This window comes from Anabrus simplex, chromosome 1 (assembly GCF_040414725.1).
Source record: "Anabrus simplex isolate iqAnaSimp1 chromosome 1, ASM4041472v1, whole genome shotgun sequence".
NCBI lineage: Eukaryota > Metazoa > Arthropoda > Insecta > Orthoptera > Tettigoniidae > Anabrus > Anabrus simplex.
In genome coordinates, this window is record NC_090265.1 from 1330791030 (window position 1) to 1330810316 (window position 19287).

At 39.0% G+C, this 19287-nt stretch overlaps 1 protein-coding gene across 1 annotated transcript in view; it reads right to left on the minus strand.

The window, feature by feature from the left end:
* unc80 (unc80, NALCN channel complex subunit) overlaps window positions 1-19287 on the minus strand; it is a 1117323-nt gene that overhangs the window by 337255 nt on the left and 760781 nt on the right. Inside the window, exons 34-35 of the mRNA XM_067137759.2 lie at window positions 18146-18265; window positions 14449-14618 (exon numbers count right to left, since the gene is read on the minus strand). Of these exons, the coding sequence (XP_066993860.2) occupies window positions 14449-14618; window positions 18146-18265 (290 nt within the window). The remainder of the gene's footprint in view (window positions 1-14448; window positions 14619-18145; window positions 18266-19287) is intronic.

A 19287-nucleotide genomic window follows, 5' to 3' on the forward strand; every position in this document is an offset into this window, starting at 1 on the left:
ACCTGGGCGACTGCCCTAAATGCAGATCAGTATTGATTGATTGATATTACAGGGGAATCTCTCTCCTAGACATAACGTACAAAATATTTTCAATAATCATCCTTAATAGGATAAGTTTACAACTTCAGAAAGAACTAGGAGAATATCAAGGAGGTTTCAGACCCTGGAGGAGCTGTCCTGATCAGATCATGAGTCTTAAGTTGATAATGGACTATAACAGGAGAAGAAACAGAGATATGGTGATAATATTTGTAGATTTTAAGAAAGCTTATGATTGCATCCATAGAGAATCTCTGTTTAAAATTTTAAGACACCTTAGACTACACCCCAATTAATAAACATGATAAAATTGACTCTCACTAACACCAAATCAAAAGTGAAGTTTACGGCTGAAACATCAGAGTCATTTGGAATTAAAACTGGACTATGGCAGGGAAATGGGCTCTCACCACTATTATTTAATTGTGCTCTAGAAATGGTAATGAGGGATTGGTTTAGGAAATGTCCCCCCAAAAATAAAGATTGGCCAAAAAGTCAAAACAAACTGCCTGGGTTTTGCCGATGATTTAGCATTGTTAGCAGTAGATATAAAAGAAGCAAAAACCCAGATATCAGAACTTCAAAACATTGCAAATAAAATTGGCCTCAAAATATCACTTGAAAAAACAGAAATTATGCTCCAAAAACCAACACAACTAAAAGAAGTTACCATAAATGGAAATAAAATGAAAATAGTAACTGAATTTAAATATCTTGGAGAAGTAATAACACAAAACCTAAATGAAAAAGTCTCAATCGAAACAAGAACAAATAGATTACCTAAAGCACAAAAATTAACATGGGATATCTACAAAAAGAAATGTCGATCAATAAATGCAAAAATCACTACAACACAGTCATAAAACCGGAAGCTATGTATGCATCTATTAGAGCAAATAGAAGACTCCCTTAGACACCTCAGGGGAAAGAATTATGCTGTATTTGTAGACCACAGGAAAGCGTTAGACCTGGTAAACAGGAAGAAACTTATCGTGAAACTTAAAGGAATGACTGGAAAGGACCACCCAATTGCAAGGATAACAGAAGATCTCTTTAAGTATAACTACATATTGAAACAGGAACGCCCGTAATTCAGTTTTGTGGAGAGTATGGATAACGCCAATGCGTGTCCGGCTCATGCTTTAGAGAGTACGAGAGAAGGGTACTGAAATGAGTACATATTTAAAGTGGAACTTGCAGTTTATTCAGAAAAATGCATGGAAATTATATCACCTTTAACAGACGAATGTTTTGAATGTCCTCGAAGATGTGGAGAAGGCGTCGTTCTGCGTCGTCGTCCCACGGCGGTTGTTAGCCCTTGATTTTGAAGGAGACTCGAACCTGGGCAGGTCGCCTGATGATAGTGCAGCATGAATAGTTGTTTAGCTTTGTATTGCACTAAGTACCATGAAAGGAGCAGAGAAATGTAAAACTTTTGCACAGAATGTCGATAGAATCTGATACGACACTTCTTTACCGCATTTCACTGCAAATTATGGCGAGACACTGTTTGCTGGCTGAATAAGTTCCACTATAAATGGTGTTGGACGCACATTTGAAAAAAGAGATGAATTCAAAATCACAGTTCTGTGAGAATGATTAATATTGTTCGTGCAATAGTCACTATTGAACTTGAAGTGATAGGCAATGAAAATAATCTAGAACTTTCTGAGATACGATGGTTTACCACTTCACTTATTCTCATTGCAAAAGAAAATAAATTAAGTCTTTCGGACACAGTCTCTGCACTGTTTGTAATGAGTACATGCAATGTTCTAGCACACACACACACGTAGAAATAAATTAAAGTTTCTGCGAAGACAGGAAAGAAATAGTTTATGAGACAGTCTTGTGAATTTTTTTTTTTGCTAGGGTCTTTACCTCGCACCGACACAGATAGGTCTTATGGCGACGATGGGATAGGAAAGGCCTAGGAGTTGGAAGGAAGCGGCCGTGGCCTTAATTAAGGTACAGCCCCAGCATTTGCCTGGTGTGAAAATGGGAAACCACGGAATACCATCTTCAGGACTGCCGATAGTGGGATTCGAACCTACTATCTCCCGGATGCAAGCTCACAGCCGCGCGCCTCTACACGCACGGCCAACTCGCCCGGTAGTCTTGTGAAAGAGAACCAAGTTGTGTTACGACTCAGTCTTAACAAAAATCACGTAATTTCTCAGTGGTAAATTTTCCACTGAGGCACATTATTATACGTAAATGTAGACAGGCTCTTTATGAAGGGAATTAACATAGTCCCTTGAAAGGAAATAAAGGCACCATATTTCACGAATCAGCACAGTCTTTGAAAGGAAATATTGGCACAGTCTTACGTTAGCACAGTTATGCGAATTGAATTAACACAGTCTTTTGAAAATGAAGGTTGGCACAGTTTTATGGAAAGAAAATGTCAACACTGATTTTTCATGGGGTGAATTGACAATGTCTTTAACACATTGAGTGCCGAGCCAATTTTAGCACACTATTCCACTGGTGCCAGGAATGTTTTTTAATAGTATTCCGCTGGTGCCAAAGCAATTGTACGCGTTGTAGGCTGTTTATATAATCTTGGGATGTATTTATATGATGTACTAAGTAAACTTTATCTCACCATACCAAGGTCATATGTGACGCCATATGGTGTCACATCAATTTTTACGAAAGATAAAATATAGCGTGACGCCATATGGTGTCACAGAATTTTTTTGACATGAAATTCGCAATATGAATTTCAAATATGGGAGATTTATTTGCTAATTCAAATTAACGCAATATTTATGAAAACCTAGTAAAACGCAAAATAAATACTTATATTACATTACATATTGTTGTGAAAATTTTTCTGATAACCCGAAACAATGAAAATATGAGTCTTAGCATTCAAGGTACCTTTATCAGCGTACACTTTAGTTTTTTAAGTGTAGCCCGTGTCGTCACACAGCTTAAATTGTTTAACACCGTATCTGTGTGCCTTACCAGGCATAAATTGCCGGAATGATAAACGACCCCTCCACGGAATCACCGATTCATCAACTACGAGGTTTTCACCTGGAGTTTTGACACTCTTGAAGTATGCATTATATCTAACAGTGGCTGAATCTTGTGCAACTTTCCAGCTGAAGCATCGTTGGGACCAAAGTGCCAGAATCGAAGTAGTAACTGAAAACGATTTCTTGACATTGCCTTACCAGCTACACTGTTTCCATACACAGAAAACTGGCTCCAGTAGTTTGATAATGAAGGCATTCTGACAATACCCATCCACAATATCAAACCTATAAAAACTTTCATTTCCTCCTTTGTAGTATCTACCCACTCCTTCAAACGACTAGCCCACTTAATATGCATAGAGGCTAGTGTTTGATTTGCATTGATATTGGTTTGTAGTACCATCAAATCAAGAATTTCGTCTGTTAGGGACAGTCTGTAAAACTCACATGGTATGGCTGTAGAAGTATCAATTTGAAGATTTAGATGCTCCTGGCTTGTAAATGAAATATCTTTCTGTGCCCCTACACAAAGACCCCAGGCATCATTGTTCACACGATTGTCTACACCATTACCTGCACCGTTCCCACCTATAATATCACTATCAGTATCGCCATCGTCTTCCGCATCACTCCATACATCCCTCATAATGTCACTGTCACTGCACTCATCATCACTAGCGTTATATTCACAGCCATCAACACTTATATCTTCCTCTCCATCAGAATCCATCAGTAATTCACAAATATCCACTTCACTAATTCTCTTCTTTGCAAGTCGCTTACCATTTCTACTAAGATTATTACCAATATCTTCCATTTTTTATATTTTTGCATAACTATACGAACTGAGTGATATTACGTACGTAAACGAGGAATAAACAATGCCTGGCGCGCCTTCACCTGTGACAATGGCCACTGGCCAGTCAGTGACTTCGGAAGAATACTGTGGCACCACATGGTGGCACACAGTAAAAATACATAGCTGGAATAGACCCTGAAGTTCGCTCTTCAAGTAGTACCAATTTTACACGCATAGATGTCACAGCTGATTATCTACGGCGCATCGCCTGAAACTCTACTGTGTCGCCATATGGCGTTACGCCAACTCTGATTTCAAGAACGGTGTGCCGCCATATGGCGTCACGCCATCTCAAATTTGAAGACCATTGTGACGCCATATTGCGGCACGTGGCACCCAACGTGTAAAAGAAAGGTTGGCACTGTCCTTTATGAAACAAATTGACACTGTCCACAAAAAGAATTGTACTTTCACTAGAGCACAATTTTACGAAATAGCCTAACACAGTCTCTTGTAGAGGAAACAACTAAAGCAAAGTTTCAAAATATAAAATGATTACTGTACAGTCTCTTCAATTACACAATTCGCAAAAGAAAATAATGTTACTCGGCTCGACAGACCGATATTATCATCGAATAAGCTTTCGCTTACACGCAAAGTTAAAGGCCACAGAGAAGGCTTTCAACACTCGTATTACGTACTTACAAACCTTGGTCCTTAGCCGGACAGAGTAACGAACTGTATCACATCAGTGAGATGACTGATTCATGATGAATACTGTGACACACTGACACACTCTCTGATCACCTCGAGGATGGCGACCCCCTTATATTACTCAAGGTCGGACGGCGAGACTGGAAATATGAGCTTCTAAAAAATTCATATCTCGGCCATCTTTCCGCCGATTTTAATGAAATTTTGGGTAGTAGCATTTGTTGTCCAGGCCTACAAGGTGACGTTCTCAGAATTACGATTTAACCTTCCGTTCGTGATGAAATGCCATAGAATCGAACAGAACTTTCGGTGTGACGTCACTTGGCATTGGCTCACACTCTGTAGCAGCGCTTACTTGCGTGCTGTCCCCCATGATGCCTGCACGCTCGGCGTTCGTTTTGAATCCATACAGTTGGGTGTTAGTGCGTTCTTCTCAAGATATACATGAACGCGAATGCTCGCAGGGCATTCCCGTTTCATCATTTATAAATAGCAACGTGGAAACATCGAAACGGATTATTCAAACAAATGGGGTATTACAGGGGGACCCTATCAGTCCTACACTATTTAACATCTATACAGCAGACATAATGAAAATCATTAAGGAGAACTCGAATGCAACTATAATTCTATATGCAGATAACATGGTGATCGGGTCTCCTATAAGGACAGAAGCACAAGAAGCAATTAACAAGCTGGAGAATTGGGCCAGGGAAAATGATGTCACTATAAACCAAGAGAAAACTGTACAATTGACTTTTAGGAAGGGTGGAAAAGCAGCAGCGAGTGACAAAACTGTGTTTTCAGGCAATCCACTAGAGAGAGTTAACAAATTCAAATACTTAGGGGTTACACTGCAAACAGCAGCATCATCATACAATCTTCACGTAGAAGAAAGGACAGAGGCAGCAATCAGGGCAACATACTACATAAAGAATATCAGGAACCTGCCTATCAACATGGCGATGGCACTATTTAGAAGTGCAATAGCCCCGATCATCACCTACGGCATACAGATCATCTGGGAAAAGTTAAAAATAGGTGAATTAACCAAAATTGAAAAGGTGAAGGTGATGTACATGAAAAGAGCAATGGGAGTAGGGAAGACAGCCCCCTCACGACTTCTATACGAGATGATGGGAGAAACCTACTTCGTAGAGGACATCAGGACCCAACACCACCTACCATCAACAGGACCATATCAAGAGCTTCTAAGGAACCGAAATAAGAAGAGGGAAGAAATACAGCTGGAATTCTACAGCTCGCCTGCTATGATGGAAAAGTCCTGGACCAGAGAAAACCAGAAGCAAAGACATGTGATAGCCAGACTTTCAGTACATGGCTTTCACTGCAAGCTGTGTATTAACAAGCGATTTCACAAACGAGACATAGATTGCGTGTATGTCTGCTGTGCAGCAAAAATTGTGACACATACCACACACTAAAGTGCACGAAAATAACAAAGTCAATTACAGACTACAGTAAGGACTAAGATGCTCAACTGAGCGCACCTTCTTCTTATTATATATGCAGTAGAAACACTTTTTCACCTGAATAAACAATCAAAGACTGACAGACTTCAGAAAACTGAAAGGAGGATTGGAAGAACCTGCATCAACAAAAAATACCAGAAAGATGAACAGTGGCGGATAATACCTAACAAAGTCATGTACAAAGTGCTAGAACCCATTACAGATACTATGTGAAAGAGGAGACTGGGATTCTTTGGACATATCATGAGGATGCAGGATTTGAGACTTCTGAAACAACTAGTACAACACAATCTCATCTCAAAAATGAGATTGAAGGGGAAATTAATGGACATTTACAAAATATTGGACATTTATGAATACCACACAAATGCACTCTTAAGACAAAAACAGAGATGTGCAAGATTAAAATTTGCCGCCCCTATGCACTGCGGGCGGTTAACTATTATCTAATAGTTCTCCCCACTGTTACTAGAAGGTATGAGTTTACAAGAAAGCAGTGGCAGGGAGCACTGTTGGAATGCCACTTGCATGACGAAATAGTTGAAATTAGTGTGTTTTGGGTGTTGTGCTGTCTGAAATGTTAGTATCTGGATGTTAACAATTACTTAATGAACTGGTGGTCACAATATTCAAGAATATTAAGTTCTTTTATGAAGAAAGAACAAGGGTCATTAAGTGGTCCTCGAGTCTGTTCCTGTTTTGCATGCAAATGTTGGAGACATATTTTCAAAATTTTTCATATGAGAGGCGATTATGAGAAGGTGTTTGTGGGTGTGGTGAACAAAGTAAAAAATGTGACATTTGAGGTTATTGGTGGGTACAGCTGAAGAGCCTAATTTCATCTGGACAACGCACTGCAAAGCAGTGGTTGCAAAACTTTCAAAAGGTGGGCATCATTCATCTGTTTGTTAGAGCTGAAAGTTCTAGAGATTAAGCCCTTCATGTATTCTGAGTCTGAAGTATGATACCATATTTCTACTCTGTGGGATACCTCAGATTCATTTTCCAAAATGTTATTATTGCAATAATCATCATCTAAAACACCGTCTACAAGTGCTTTCAAACTTTCGCTGTCATTACTGTGATGCCAGTTCTACTGCATAATGAATACTGATGAAAAAAACACACACGCACGCACACACGCATGCACACACACACATAATCATCATCATTACAGACTGTTATGACTTTCAGCGTTCAGTATGCAACCCTCTCTGAATTTACCAAATGCTGCCACAATCCTCTATTTGCAACTAGTGCTGTGGCCCCATTTAGTTCTATACCTCTTATCTTTAAATCGTTAGAAACTGAGTCTAACCATCATCTGTAATTGTACAAAATTTCAACCCCACGTCAAGTCAGTTTTTGTATTTATGTCAATATTAACAGCAAATTATAGGTTAGGTATTCATTTTGTACAGTCAGTATCATGAATTACATTGTAGGAATATAGTACAGTGTATTTGTTAATATATGGGAGTCATTGTCTGGACGTTGTAAGAACTCTGTATTAAACTGGTGGCATTCTGTATCTGAAAGCGGGAAATCTTGGTAAAACAGGGAAACTAAATACAGAGAGAGTATGCAAGATGTTGTTTTGCCCAAGAATGATGTGTGCCTCCCCACAGTTTCAAGGAGTCAGTGCGTCAAAGTTGAGTGTCACAATTTCAAGCGGCGTGCTACATGTGATAGATATGTAAGATGGAGATTAGCTAGTACAGAGAAAATCATGTGACTTGCGGAAGTCTATTTTATGGCTGGTTTGTTAGAAGAGAGGTCTTGTTGGTGTTGAGTACTGGAAGTACTGAGATCGGGTGGTTGTCCTGCTTAAAGTGCTTAAAGTGTGCGTTGTTTAACCATATTGTATGCTGGCGTCTGTCCATTGGAGATTGGTCTCGTCTATGGATGTCCAGTTAGGACGCACTGCAGGGTTGCAGATCATTATATGATATCTACAGTAAGTGTTATATACCCTATGAAGTGCTATGCCAATGTACTTGGTGGAATACAGTGTGAGTATGATTTCAATATAAAACAAGAAACCAAAAATTGTCACCTAAGCTATAGGAGAGTATGGTCGAGGTACAGTGGTATTTAACATCAACCTCCAACTACAATCAACCACTACAGATCAATTCAATATGGTGTAGCGAGTTATACTGGATAGGTTTGTGATCCCATTATTCAGACTAGCCAGATGACATACAAATTCAAGTAAAGGTTTTGTGTATATATGTACAATGAGTTTGGGGTGTGGCAAAGGACGGAGAAAGTCCGAATATAGTGTTGATAGAAATGGGCGTCGTACCAGCTAATTTATTAAGCTTGTTATTATGGCATGTAAATTCTGTGCGGGTTGTAAATAAGAAGAGATAAACAGAGTATGTCTGATGATGTAATTTATGTTTTATATTATTGAGGAGGTTAACTTTGTAAGTATATTCATATATTTTAATGGACAGTATGCTATTTCACACAAGAATATAACCTTCCCAGAATGTCCTAATGACTCTACTCTCAGTTCAACCAGTCATCAGGTTAGAAAACCAAGTCTGGATATCATCAGCCTATGACCCCACCCTGGAGGACATATTATTCTCATGCTTATTACATGTCTCATCAAGTACACTGGTGCCCAATTAGTTTTCTTTTGTTAGTTCTGTTCCAGAACAGTGAATTAAATGTAAATGTATTGAGGAGTCCAGAAAGCTATACATGCTACTTGGGTGCTACAGCAGTTTCGTTAATAATAATAATAATCATAATAATCATAATGGATGTATGAGCATTACCCTGTGTAGTGCAAGCTTAAAGTGGATGTCTTCAGTTTGTGTCCTAGTTAGCTTGTGGTCACCTTGTGGAGCTTGTGTTTGGTTGGTACAAGTATATGTCATCTTGGTCTCCCTCTACTTCTCTTACCCACCATAACAAAGCCCATTATTCTCCTAGGCAACTTATCATTCTCCATTTGCTTCACATGACCCTACCACCAAAGATGGTTTATGCATACAGCTTCATCCACTGAGTTCACTCCTAACATAGCCTTTATCTATTCCTTCCAAGTGTCCTCCGGCCATTGTTCCCATCTGTTTGTACAGGCAATCATTCTCGCTACTTTCATGTCTGTTAGTTCTAAATTATGAATAAGATATCCTGAGTCCACCCAGATTTCACAGTTGTAAAGCAAAGTTGGTCTGAAGACAGACCAATGTAAAGATAGTTTTGTCTGGGAGCTGACTTCGTTCTTAGAGAATACTGTTGATCACAACTGCTAGCTCGATGCATTAGCTTTACTACACCTTGATTCAAACTCATTTACTATACTACCATCATGGGGAGAACTCACATCCTAAATACTTGAAATTATCGACCTGTTCCAGCTTGATATAGATGTTGATTCCCAGGGAATCTGAAATATTTGTCCCAAATGAGTAAATTTACAATACCAATAGAAATGGTCCGTTATTGGATATTATAAATTTTCCAGCTAACTCATTCCTGGTTACCAGCGTTGATTCCCATACAGAATCTGAAATATTTGTCATGATGATATAGATGTTGATTCCCATAGGGAATCTGAAATATCTGTCATCTGATAGCCAAGCAGGCATCAATTTTTGGTAAAGAGACAAAGTCTCTCATAGTTCATTGGCACTGTCGGTGGCTCCAAGTAGCCTACGCAGTGGCCTCAACGATATGCACTAGCCAGCGTCTTGGTAGGTGTGCTAGGTACCAACTGACGAGCCCAACCTAGCACACAAGGGCGAAACACTGGCAACCAGGAATGAGTTAGCTGGAAAATTTATAATGTCCAATAACGGACCATTTATATTGGATTTACTGTTCCAGATTTGTATCACCAATCTGACATTCAGTTCTCTTGGATTTCTTACCTACTGACATCAATTTAATCTTTGAAAGGCTAATTTTCACACATACTCCTTGCACCTATTTTCAAGCTCCAAGATATTAGACTGCAAGCTTTCGGCACAATCTGCCATTAAAACCAAGTCGTCAGCATAGGCTAGACTGCTTCCTACATTTCCATCTAACTGAATCACTCCCTGCCACTTTATACCTTTCAGCAGATGATCCATGTAAACTACGAACAACAAAGGTGAAAGATTACAGCCTTGTCTAACTCCTTTAAGTACCCTGAACCAAGATCTCATTCTACCATCAGTTCTTACTGCAGCCCAATTGCCAACATACATGCCTTTGATTGATTTTAATAATCTACCCTTAATCCCAGAGCTTCCGTGGCTCAGGCGGCAGCCTCTCAACGCTGGGTTCCGTAGTTCAAATACCAGTCACTCCATGTGAGATTTGTGCTGGACAAAGTGGAGGTGGGACAGGTTTTTCTCCAGGTACTCCAGTTTTCCCTGTCATGTTTCATTCCGGCAACACTCTCCACTATCATTTCATTTCATCTGTCAGTCATTAATCATTGCCCCACAAGAGTGCGACAGGCCTCGGCAGCGGCACAATTCCCAGCCGTGCCGCAAGAAGGGGGCTTCATTCATTCATTTCATCCCTGACCCAGTCACTGACTGGAAAACAGGTTGTAGATTTTTATTTTCACCCTTAATCCCATAGTCCCCCAGTATGGCAAACATATTTTCCCTCGGTACCTTATCGTATGCTTTCTCTAGATCTATGAAACATAAACATTACTGTCTGTTCCTCTCGTAGCATTTTTCAATTACCTGGCACATATTGAAAATCTGATCCTGACAGACCCTCTGTTGTCTGAAACCACACTGGTTTTCATCGAACTTCCTCTCAACGTCTGATCGCACCCTCCCTTCCAAGACGCCAGTGAATACCTTGCCTGGTATACTAATCAATGAGATATCTCAATAGTTCTTGCAATCCTTCCTGTTCCCTTGCTTATGGATAGGTGCAGTTACTGCTTTTGTCCAATCTAAAGGTACCTTACCAACACTCCATGCTAATCTTACTACTCTATGAAGCTATTTCATCCCTGCCTTCCCACTATACTTCACCATTTTAGGTATAATTTCATCTAGTCTTACTGCTTTATGACAATGGAGTTTATTTACCATCCTTTCCACTTCTTCAAGCGTAATTTCACCAACATCATTTTCCTTCTCCCCACGAACTTGGTTGTTCACAATGTCACCAGGAAGATTTCCTTTTACGTTGAGAAGATTTTCAAAATATTCCTTCCACCTGTTCAATGGGATTATGAGTTCACCTGAATTATCCAAAACATTATTCATTTCCTTTTTTTTCCAGTCCCTTCCAAAGATTCTTTATTACTGTCCAGAAAGGTTTCCCTGTTGCTTCACAAAGCCTTTCCAGGTTATAACCGAAATCTTCCCACAACTTCTTTTGGATTCAGCAACTATTAGTTTTGCTCTGTTTTTTTTCATCTATGTACAATTCCCTTCTGCATGAGCCCTTGTTTGGAGCCATTTCTTGATACACCTTCTTTTTACGTATACAAGCTGCTCTCACTTCTACCAAGTTTGCTTTTTCCCATCTTTACACACAGTTGTTCCTAGGCATTCACTTGCTGTTTCTACTACAGCATCCCTGTATGCCACCCATTCTCTTTCTATATCCTGAACCTGCTTACTGTCCACTGCTTAGAACCTCTCACTAATCATATCAATGTACTTCTAATTTCCTCATCCTGAAGATTGTCTATCCTTATTTGTTTGCAGACAGATTTCACTTTCTCTATCCTAGGTCTAGAGATACTTAGTTCATTACAGATCATATAGTGGTCTGTATCATTGAAATATCCAAGAAAAAACCCTCACATTCCTAACAGATTTCCTGAATTCAAAGGCGGTTAAGATATAGTCTACTGTATTATGAATCTGGTACCTCCACCCTCCCATGTGTAGCAGTGAACAGCCTGATGCTTGAAGAATGTATTCGTAACTGCTAAACCCATACTAGCACAGAAGTCCAGCAAATGCTTCCCATTCCTATTAGCTTCCATATCTTCCCCACATTTACCAATGACCCTTTCACATCCTTCAGTTCTATTTCCAACTCTTGCACTGAAACGCCCATTAGCACTATCCTATCCTTGCTGTTGACGCTGACCACGATGTCACTCAATGCTTCATAAAACTTGTCTAACGTCATCCTCATCTGCATCCTCACACAGTGAATACACTGAGACAATTCTCATCCTAATTACTCCAACGGCCAAATCTACCCACATCATTCGTCGTTTAAGTGCCTATTCCTGATATTGTGAAGGGAATCTAATATAGTAAAATATGTGAGACACTGCATCATTGTGAGCTAAGTTCGTTAATTTGATTCATGTGCTAAAACACCGCACGCGACTACACTTCCTCAAATGATGCGAATGGGTTAATGAGATGAAGTGAATGATGTGATATATGATAGTAGGAAGGGAGAGGGTAAAACCCAGTGCCAGCACATAACCTACTCCTGTCGAATAGCACCAAGGTGTCTGCTCAAATCTTTGCCTCTCCATATGACGGACAAATTATCATCAACCGCGTCATGTGCCCTCACTCCATATGAACACTGCAGAGAGGTTTAGAATTGTATCCAGGGTTTTAGCACACAATCTAATGATTAGAAATTGTATACCACCATCTCTCCACCCTGTTGGCCAACATTCTGATGGTGAAATATTTTTTGACCAATGGGACTCGAATCGGCCAACCACAGAGTCAGACCACATAGACTTCACACCATAAGGATCTCATGGCCAACAGGTGGACTCAATGTCTAATACATGATGATGATGATGCTTGTTGTTTAAAGGGGTCTAATATCGAGGTCATCAGCCCCTAATGGTACGAAATGAAATGACAAAGTAAAAGTTCATAATCATCCACTGACCAAAATAAAAAATGTCAGGATGAATGAATGGACATGAATTTAAAACAATCAGTGGATCCGACTCAAAAAAGTATCATAAACAATAGTATTACTGACGAAGGGACCCCTTCTAAAGCACAATCCTGAATCGAGGATGCTTGATGTCTAAAGGGGTCCAAAATCCAGGTCAAAGGCCCCTCAGAATGGTACTTATCACTAGTAGAGTAGAACCATGGTATGTGTCATGTTGGGGTACTAATCAAAGGTAGCATAAACTCATGGTGTTCCAAACATTATGGTACTACTCACAAGTATTGTACCTCGTAGAGGTAACGCAGACCTATGGTCTTTCTCACACGGCACCACTCATAGTCAACGCAAACCGATGAGGTTCCTCACGTAGGTGTACTAATCACGGGCGCCGGTATTCCTGTGGTGTTCCCCACATAGTGGGTACTAATCACAGGCAACGCAGACCCAGAGTGACGCGCATATAGTGGTACAACTCACAGGCTATGCCCAGACCCGTGGTGTTGCTCACATGGGTACGACTCACGGGTACTGGAAACCCACAGTCCACACCCACTGCTGCTACGAATCACAAAGCTATTATGTACCTGATATTGTGGTACTACTCGCAAGTAAAGGCAACCTATGGTGTTCCCCGCGTGATGGTACTAATCAAAAGTAGTTTCATGGTTCTAAGACAATCATCCCTTGGTCACCCCTTTTAGTCGCCTCTCACGACAGGCAGGGGATACCGTGGGTGTATTTTCCGTCTGCATCCCCCACCCACAACAGGGGGCAGAGAGAGAAAAAAGAAGAAAGTAGTGATCCGTCACTTTGAAAAATGAAGTAACGGACGAAGAAAGGCAAGGGCCACGAAGGGCGTGAAAATGAAAGACTCCCTAGGCCTCGAATGCTCTAATACCGTCGGGGTTCGTTAAAGAACAAGAGTTGACCAAGGGAGGTCGGACAGGATAGATGAAAGTGAGGAGCCTGGCACAAGTAAGTGGAAGCAATGCCAAGACTCAGCTAAGGGCCCCGTGGTCGCCAATCCACACTCCCAAGTTGAGAGCCCCTTGGGCCCCAGATAGTCGCCTCTTACGACAGGCCGGGGATACTGTGGGTGTATTCTACATGTGTGTCCCCCACCCGCAGGAGGTAATGTCTAATAAGCCTGGCCTGATAGGCGAAACTGGTTGATTAAATATCAAGGGAAGGGAAGCAAACTGCATGACCCAACAGCATGTGAAGATTATAATGCATTTCTTAAAACAAATTTATATTTTACTGTATTAGGTTTTGGAGCATAGCATTATGTAGGCTATATTTCTCATAAGTAAAATGCAGATTTGAGCTATTTTTAAACAAATTCTCTCCTAAAATTGGGGTGCACAAATTATTCATGTATATACAACATTCTTTTTCTTTACATATTAGGTACTTGACCAATCAATGGACTGATCTCCCAAACAACAATCTGCCAATAATACTATGACAACTGTAACTGAACCTTTGGCTTGCTGAAATTAATACAGTACATAAAGAAAATGGTTCAAGTTGATTAAGATGTTACCTGTCCCTCTTGCCAACACTGTCCTTTCTTCTTATAGGAGAAGCCTGTGTACTTGTTTGATCAGACACCTTCCTACCACGAGACTTTTCCTTTTTAGTATCTTCTCGGTGATGTTTATCTGTATCTATATCAGAAGTTCCTCCAGCAATACCAAATTCTTCCCCATAAATCTGCGGCAAGAAATAAATGATTTTTATAAAGTCCATTTATACTCCTTATTTCTATAAACAGCTTTTCTCCTCAAACATCGAAGGGTATAAATGGTAACATTTTACCAACTTTCTCTGTATTAGCTTTGCTCTGTATACCTTTGTTTAGGAAAAAACTTATTGAATCCCTCCCCTGACCACAGTAGAAACCTAATCTTAGACCACTATGACTAATATGAGTTCATTATTTTCCTCCTACAGTATGTTGTGTCACTATTTTGCCTTCGTTTTTTAAATTTTTGCTATTTTAGTCTAAGCTCTCCTGCTAACAATTATGCAAAAGATAATCTCTTCTGAGCAGTCTTCTGTATTTACAATGATCCTAAATACAACCTATTAACCTCCTCACTGTTCACAATTTTCCTGATATATGGAGAGCTTTTGATAACATGATCAGTGTCCAGTTCTACAGTCTATGTTGCAATTTTGCTTTTCATCTTTCAAATACCATTTGTATGTTTAACTCCCTTGAATAATATTAAACATGAAATTTAATACAATCTGGTCTTTAGGTATGACATTGAATACTTCAGCCAGGTATAGCTTTTGTCATTATCTTGCTGTCTGAATACTGTATATCCTACTATTGTTTCTACCTCTTTACAGACGTACCTTCTCACCACTTTTTTGGCTTTCAATTTATGGATAAGATGTGTTGAGTCCACTTCCATACAGCAGAGTCAATCAGAAAACAGAAAATTTCATCTGAGAGCTCACTTCTTTGTTACAGAATATCACTGATTGCAACTGTGACCTCACTGCATAAACTACGCTATACCCTGATTCAATAACTATACCTTAGGTATCACCGTACATTCTCTAAGTATCTGAAATATTCCACATATTTTTTTGGCTTAACGGTCACTGCAGCATCTGCAAAGTCTGTAATATGGATCTTCCTAATCCCATTCACACCCGGTTCAATCAAACTAAATTTGACGATTGTTTCACAGTTTAAAGTCCTTTGAAACCTTCCCACTCACTTTCCTCTAGATTCCAAAGTTAGACATCAACTGGTGATCAGATCTAGGGAAACACCCAGTCTTAAGATAACTGTGCATATCTTCCCTCCCCCTTAACCTCATAGCAGCATCTAATTTTTCAACAAAAGTCATCACAATTCTTATTCTATCCTCTGCTTATAAAAGCAGCAGCCAAGAATTTTCAACCCATGTGTTTCATTTATGTGTACTCCATCCATTTGTAGTTACATGGTAAGTAGTTGTTCTCTATCTGTTTCCAATAAGTATATCTAAAAGAATCCAATGATCTGGCATAATCTTGCAACTTTTTACTTTTTAAACTTCAAAGCTAGGAAAAAAAAAAAAAAAAAAATCAAATGAAATAAGATTTCAAATTTAAATACAGTGAAACCTCGTTAATACGTTCCTCATTAACACATCTTCTCACTTAGCATGTTGTAAATTTGAAGTCCCTCCATACCTCAATTAACACGTCTTGATTTTTCGCCTTTACCGCGTAGTACGATCATAAATTCCCCAGACCTGAAAGTGTTCTACGTCATCCCTTGAGTACGGAATGTGATTTCCAACAGAGATAAGAGACCTCGCCACGGGTCAGTCGGAGAAAGTTGCACAATGAGAATTGAATTCTCTTGAATTCTCGAACACCAAGCATAATGCACCTTCGAGGGGCAAGCTGTTAGCTTCGGTAAAGTTGAGTTTTGCATCATTGATCGGCAGCAAAGACTTTACATTAGAACAAGACAGGGCTGTGCTAAATTAAAGCACAGTAATAGATTCCACTGCTGCTAGGAGCGCTGAATTCAGTTTTTATGGTTTTCTATTTTTCAAAGCTGTCCGTTGACGTACATGGCTTATGGCTGGGAGTCATTCAAACTTTATTAAGCGTCACAGAAGTTACCGCCACAAAATGTGTCAACCGTGCAGCAGTTGGTGGATGGTCATGACTGAGAGACATATCTATGATCATTTGATTTTCTCAAAGGAAAAAGTGGTTTATTTTTTGTTCTATGGAAAAGTCTTTGTTGTCAGTGAGGTTGCTGAATAACTCAGTGCGCTTGATTGTGCTTGTAGCCTATTTCACATTTCAATCAGAAGTTAGAAATGTATTTATTCAAAATCATTCTTTCCAACTTTGGAAACTTTCCTTGGCACACTTTTCTTTTTCCGTTCCTATTTTGCTTACACACATCTTCAATTTCGTCTCGGTTGCCCACAAATAGTGTTCAAGTAGAAGATGCTAGTTTTAATGTTTGCGCCAACTCTACGCGTTTAAGATGTGGATTCCTATCTACTTCCTGAAGGATTTTATTTTTTCTTCATTAGTGAGTGGTTTCACGATTCTTTTCTTATCCATAGCTAGGCAATCACAAGACAGATACTGTATGTACCGCACTACTGAACTTCTCTCGATTATCCTATTAGTCCGAAAGCATATAGGCTGTCACACAACAAATAATCACTTCACTTTCTTTTACCACTCAACACAAAAAATTGAAGGTAATGCCAATAACTGTTCTTGTGATAAGATGATTTAAATCAGTGTTGTATGACTGAAGTTAAAATAAGTCTATAGTGCAGCAAGTCATCTGTGGGTGCCGTTAAGTAATAAGGCTTCCATATTCTGTAGGCCTATCCCATTAAAAAGTTATGTAAAAATGCAGGCAATGGTAAAGCAGTGTACTATTCATACAAAAATACAAATTGCGAGTTTGACAGTTGGCACGTTTTTATTATTCAACGGCGAGTCTGTCTGAACCAATGCCGAGTATGGCTGATGTGGAAGTTTTGTGTTCAAATGGTGACCGATAGCATTTAATCGCTTATGGCGAGTATAACCTCGTGGGAAATTCATGCTCGAACAAAGTGACCAGAAAACAGTGTTTAATTACACACTTCGACTAACAATTCATTATATAATTGCTTTTAGGAAGGAAGTGATCTGCTATAATATGTAGATACTGTAGCTACTTCTATGAGCCCAAGGGCAAAAGAATGTTATATCTGTTCTTCTGTGTTTTTCATATCTTTTAATAGTCTCTTGTTACTTTAACAGGCTCCAGTAGAGAATTATTGTTATTTGTTCTCTTGACCTTTTCACACTTTTAGTGCTCTTCTTTATCTCCTGAAACGCTATATACACAATGTAAAATGTACTAACGTGTAAAGTGATACCATCTCCCTGTTGGATAGCTTTTAATAGGATATTCAATAGTATGTTTTTCCGCTTAACACAATATTTTTCGTCGTCCCCTACAGAAACGTACTAACGAGGTTTCACTGTAGTTACAAATTTTGAAGTCCACGTTCGTCTTTAAAAGAGCTTTAAGTTGTTAACATACAATGCTATTATAAATAGTGTGGATTTATAGAAATCAACCAGCTTTCTAAATTAAAAACAAAACAAACAAGGAATATTTGCTTGGTTCTTCAATTAAAAAAACACAACATATTTAGAATAAGAATAGCTGTCCTATTCTAATATTATATACAGTAAACACTTACCCTGCGGACAGACTTAACTAGTCTAGAACAAGCTCTCATGTGTCGACGATAACAGAAAGGATGACAGAATGACTGATGAGAACAATAAAAGTTGAAAGAGTTAGCAATCTGAACCACAACCTGTAACAACAGAACAAATATACAATCAAATCAGAATCTTCTAATGTAAAAAATGAAAATAAAATTATATCTGCAAGGATCTATAGAAATGAGAATTTTGCCAAGTGGTCACTCAAGTCTCCCTGAAAGTTTTGATTATGAACAAAAATAACTTGGGCTTATCAACAGGTCAACAAGTAATAAAAGTTACAAATTAATTTGGGTGGGTAATTAAACAATGTAAAAACAATGAACTTTAAAAATAAAAACAAAGGTTATTGACCAAACTGCTGACACAAAACAAGAATAAATGATACAAAAGTACATCACATTAACAATCCATTGCAATTTTATGTTAACAGGATTGTAACATTGCTATAGCATTATGTAATTGAAAACTGTATATATTACCTAATATATTACTTCCTCTGTCCCAAAATCAGAGTTGCATTTCTTCAGCACAGGTGTATTTGCTCTAGAAACAAGGGGGAGGGTATAGGGAAACATAAGGAGGGATGCTCAGTACGATATGTGCTTTAGGTAAGTACAGTGGTTATATATGTGATCTCACTGTATAATGGGACTCAGCTGTGTATGGTTTACTGTTTTGTTGTGGTTTTTGTGGCTGCAAGAGTGTAGTGTTAACATAATGGGGGAAACAGTGCAAAATATAGGAGAGATGAACAGAGGGTTATTTATAATCATTTGCTTTATGCTAGGAATGATGGTGTCTTACAAAGAGGCCTAATAAAGGAAAGTGCTTGAAAGTGTAGAAGATCAATTAAAAGCATCTGGAGGCAGTTTAAAAATTGATTAATGAGTGGTGCTATAGTTGCTGATGTACATTTAAATGAAAGTCTCAGCAGGAAGAAAAGTGTATGAACCAGAATAAACTTCAGAAAAATCCACTTCATAGGAGGAAAACTATCAGATCTCTGGTCAGCACTTTGTGGCAAAATCAACTGAACATTGCACGATTAAAGGAGAAGAAGTAAGACGACATTCTTCAGTTCTGAAACCAACACTAACATGGCAAGTGAACA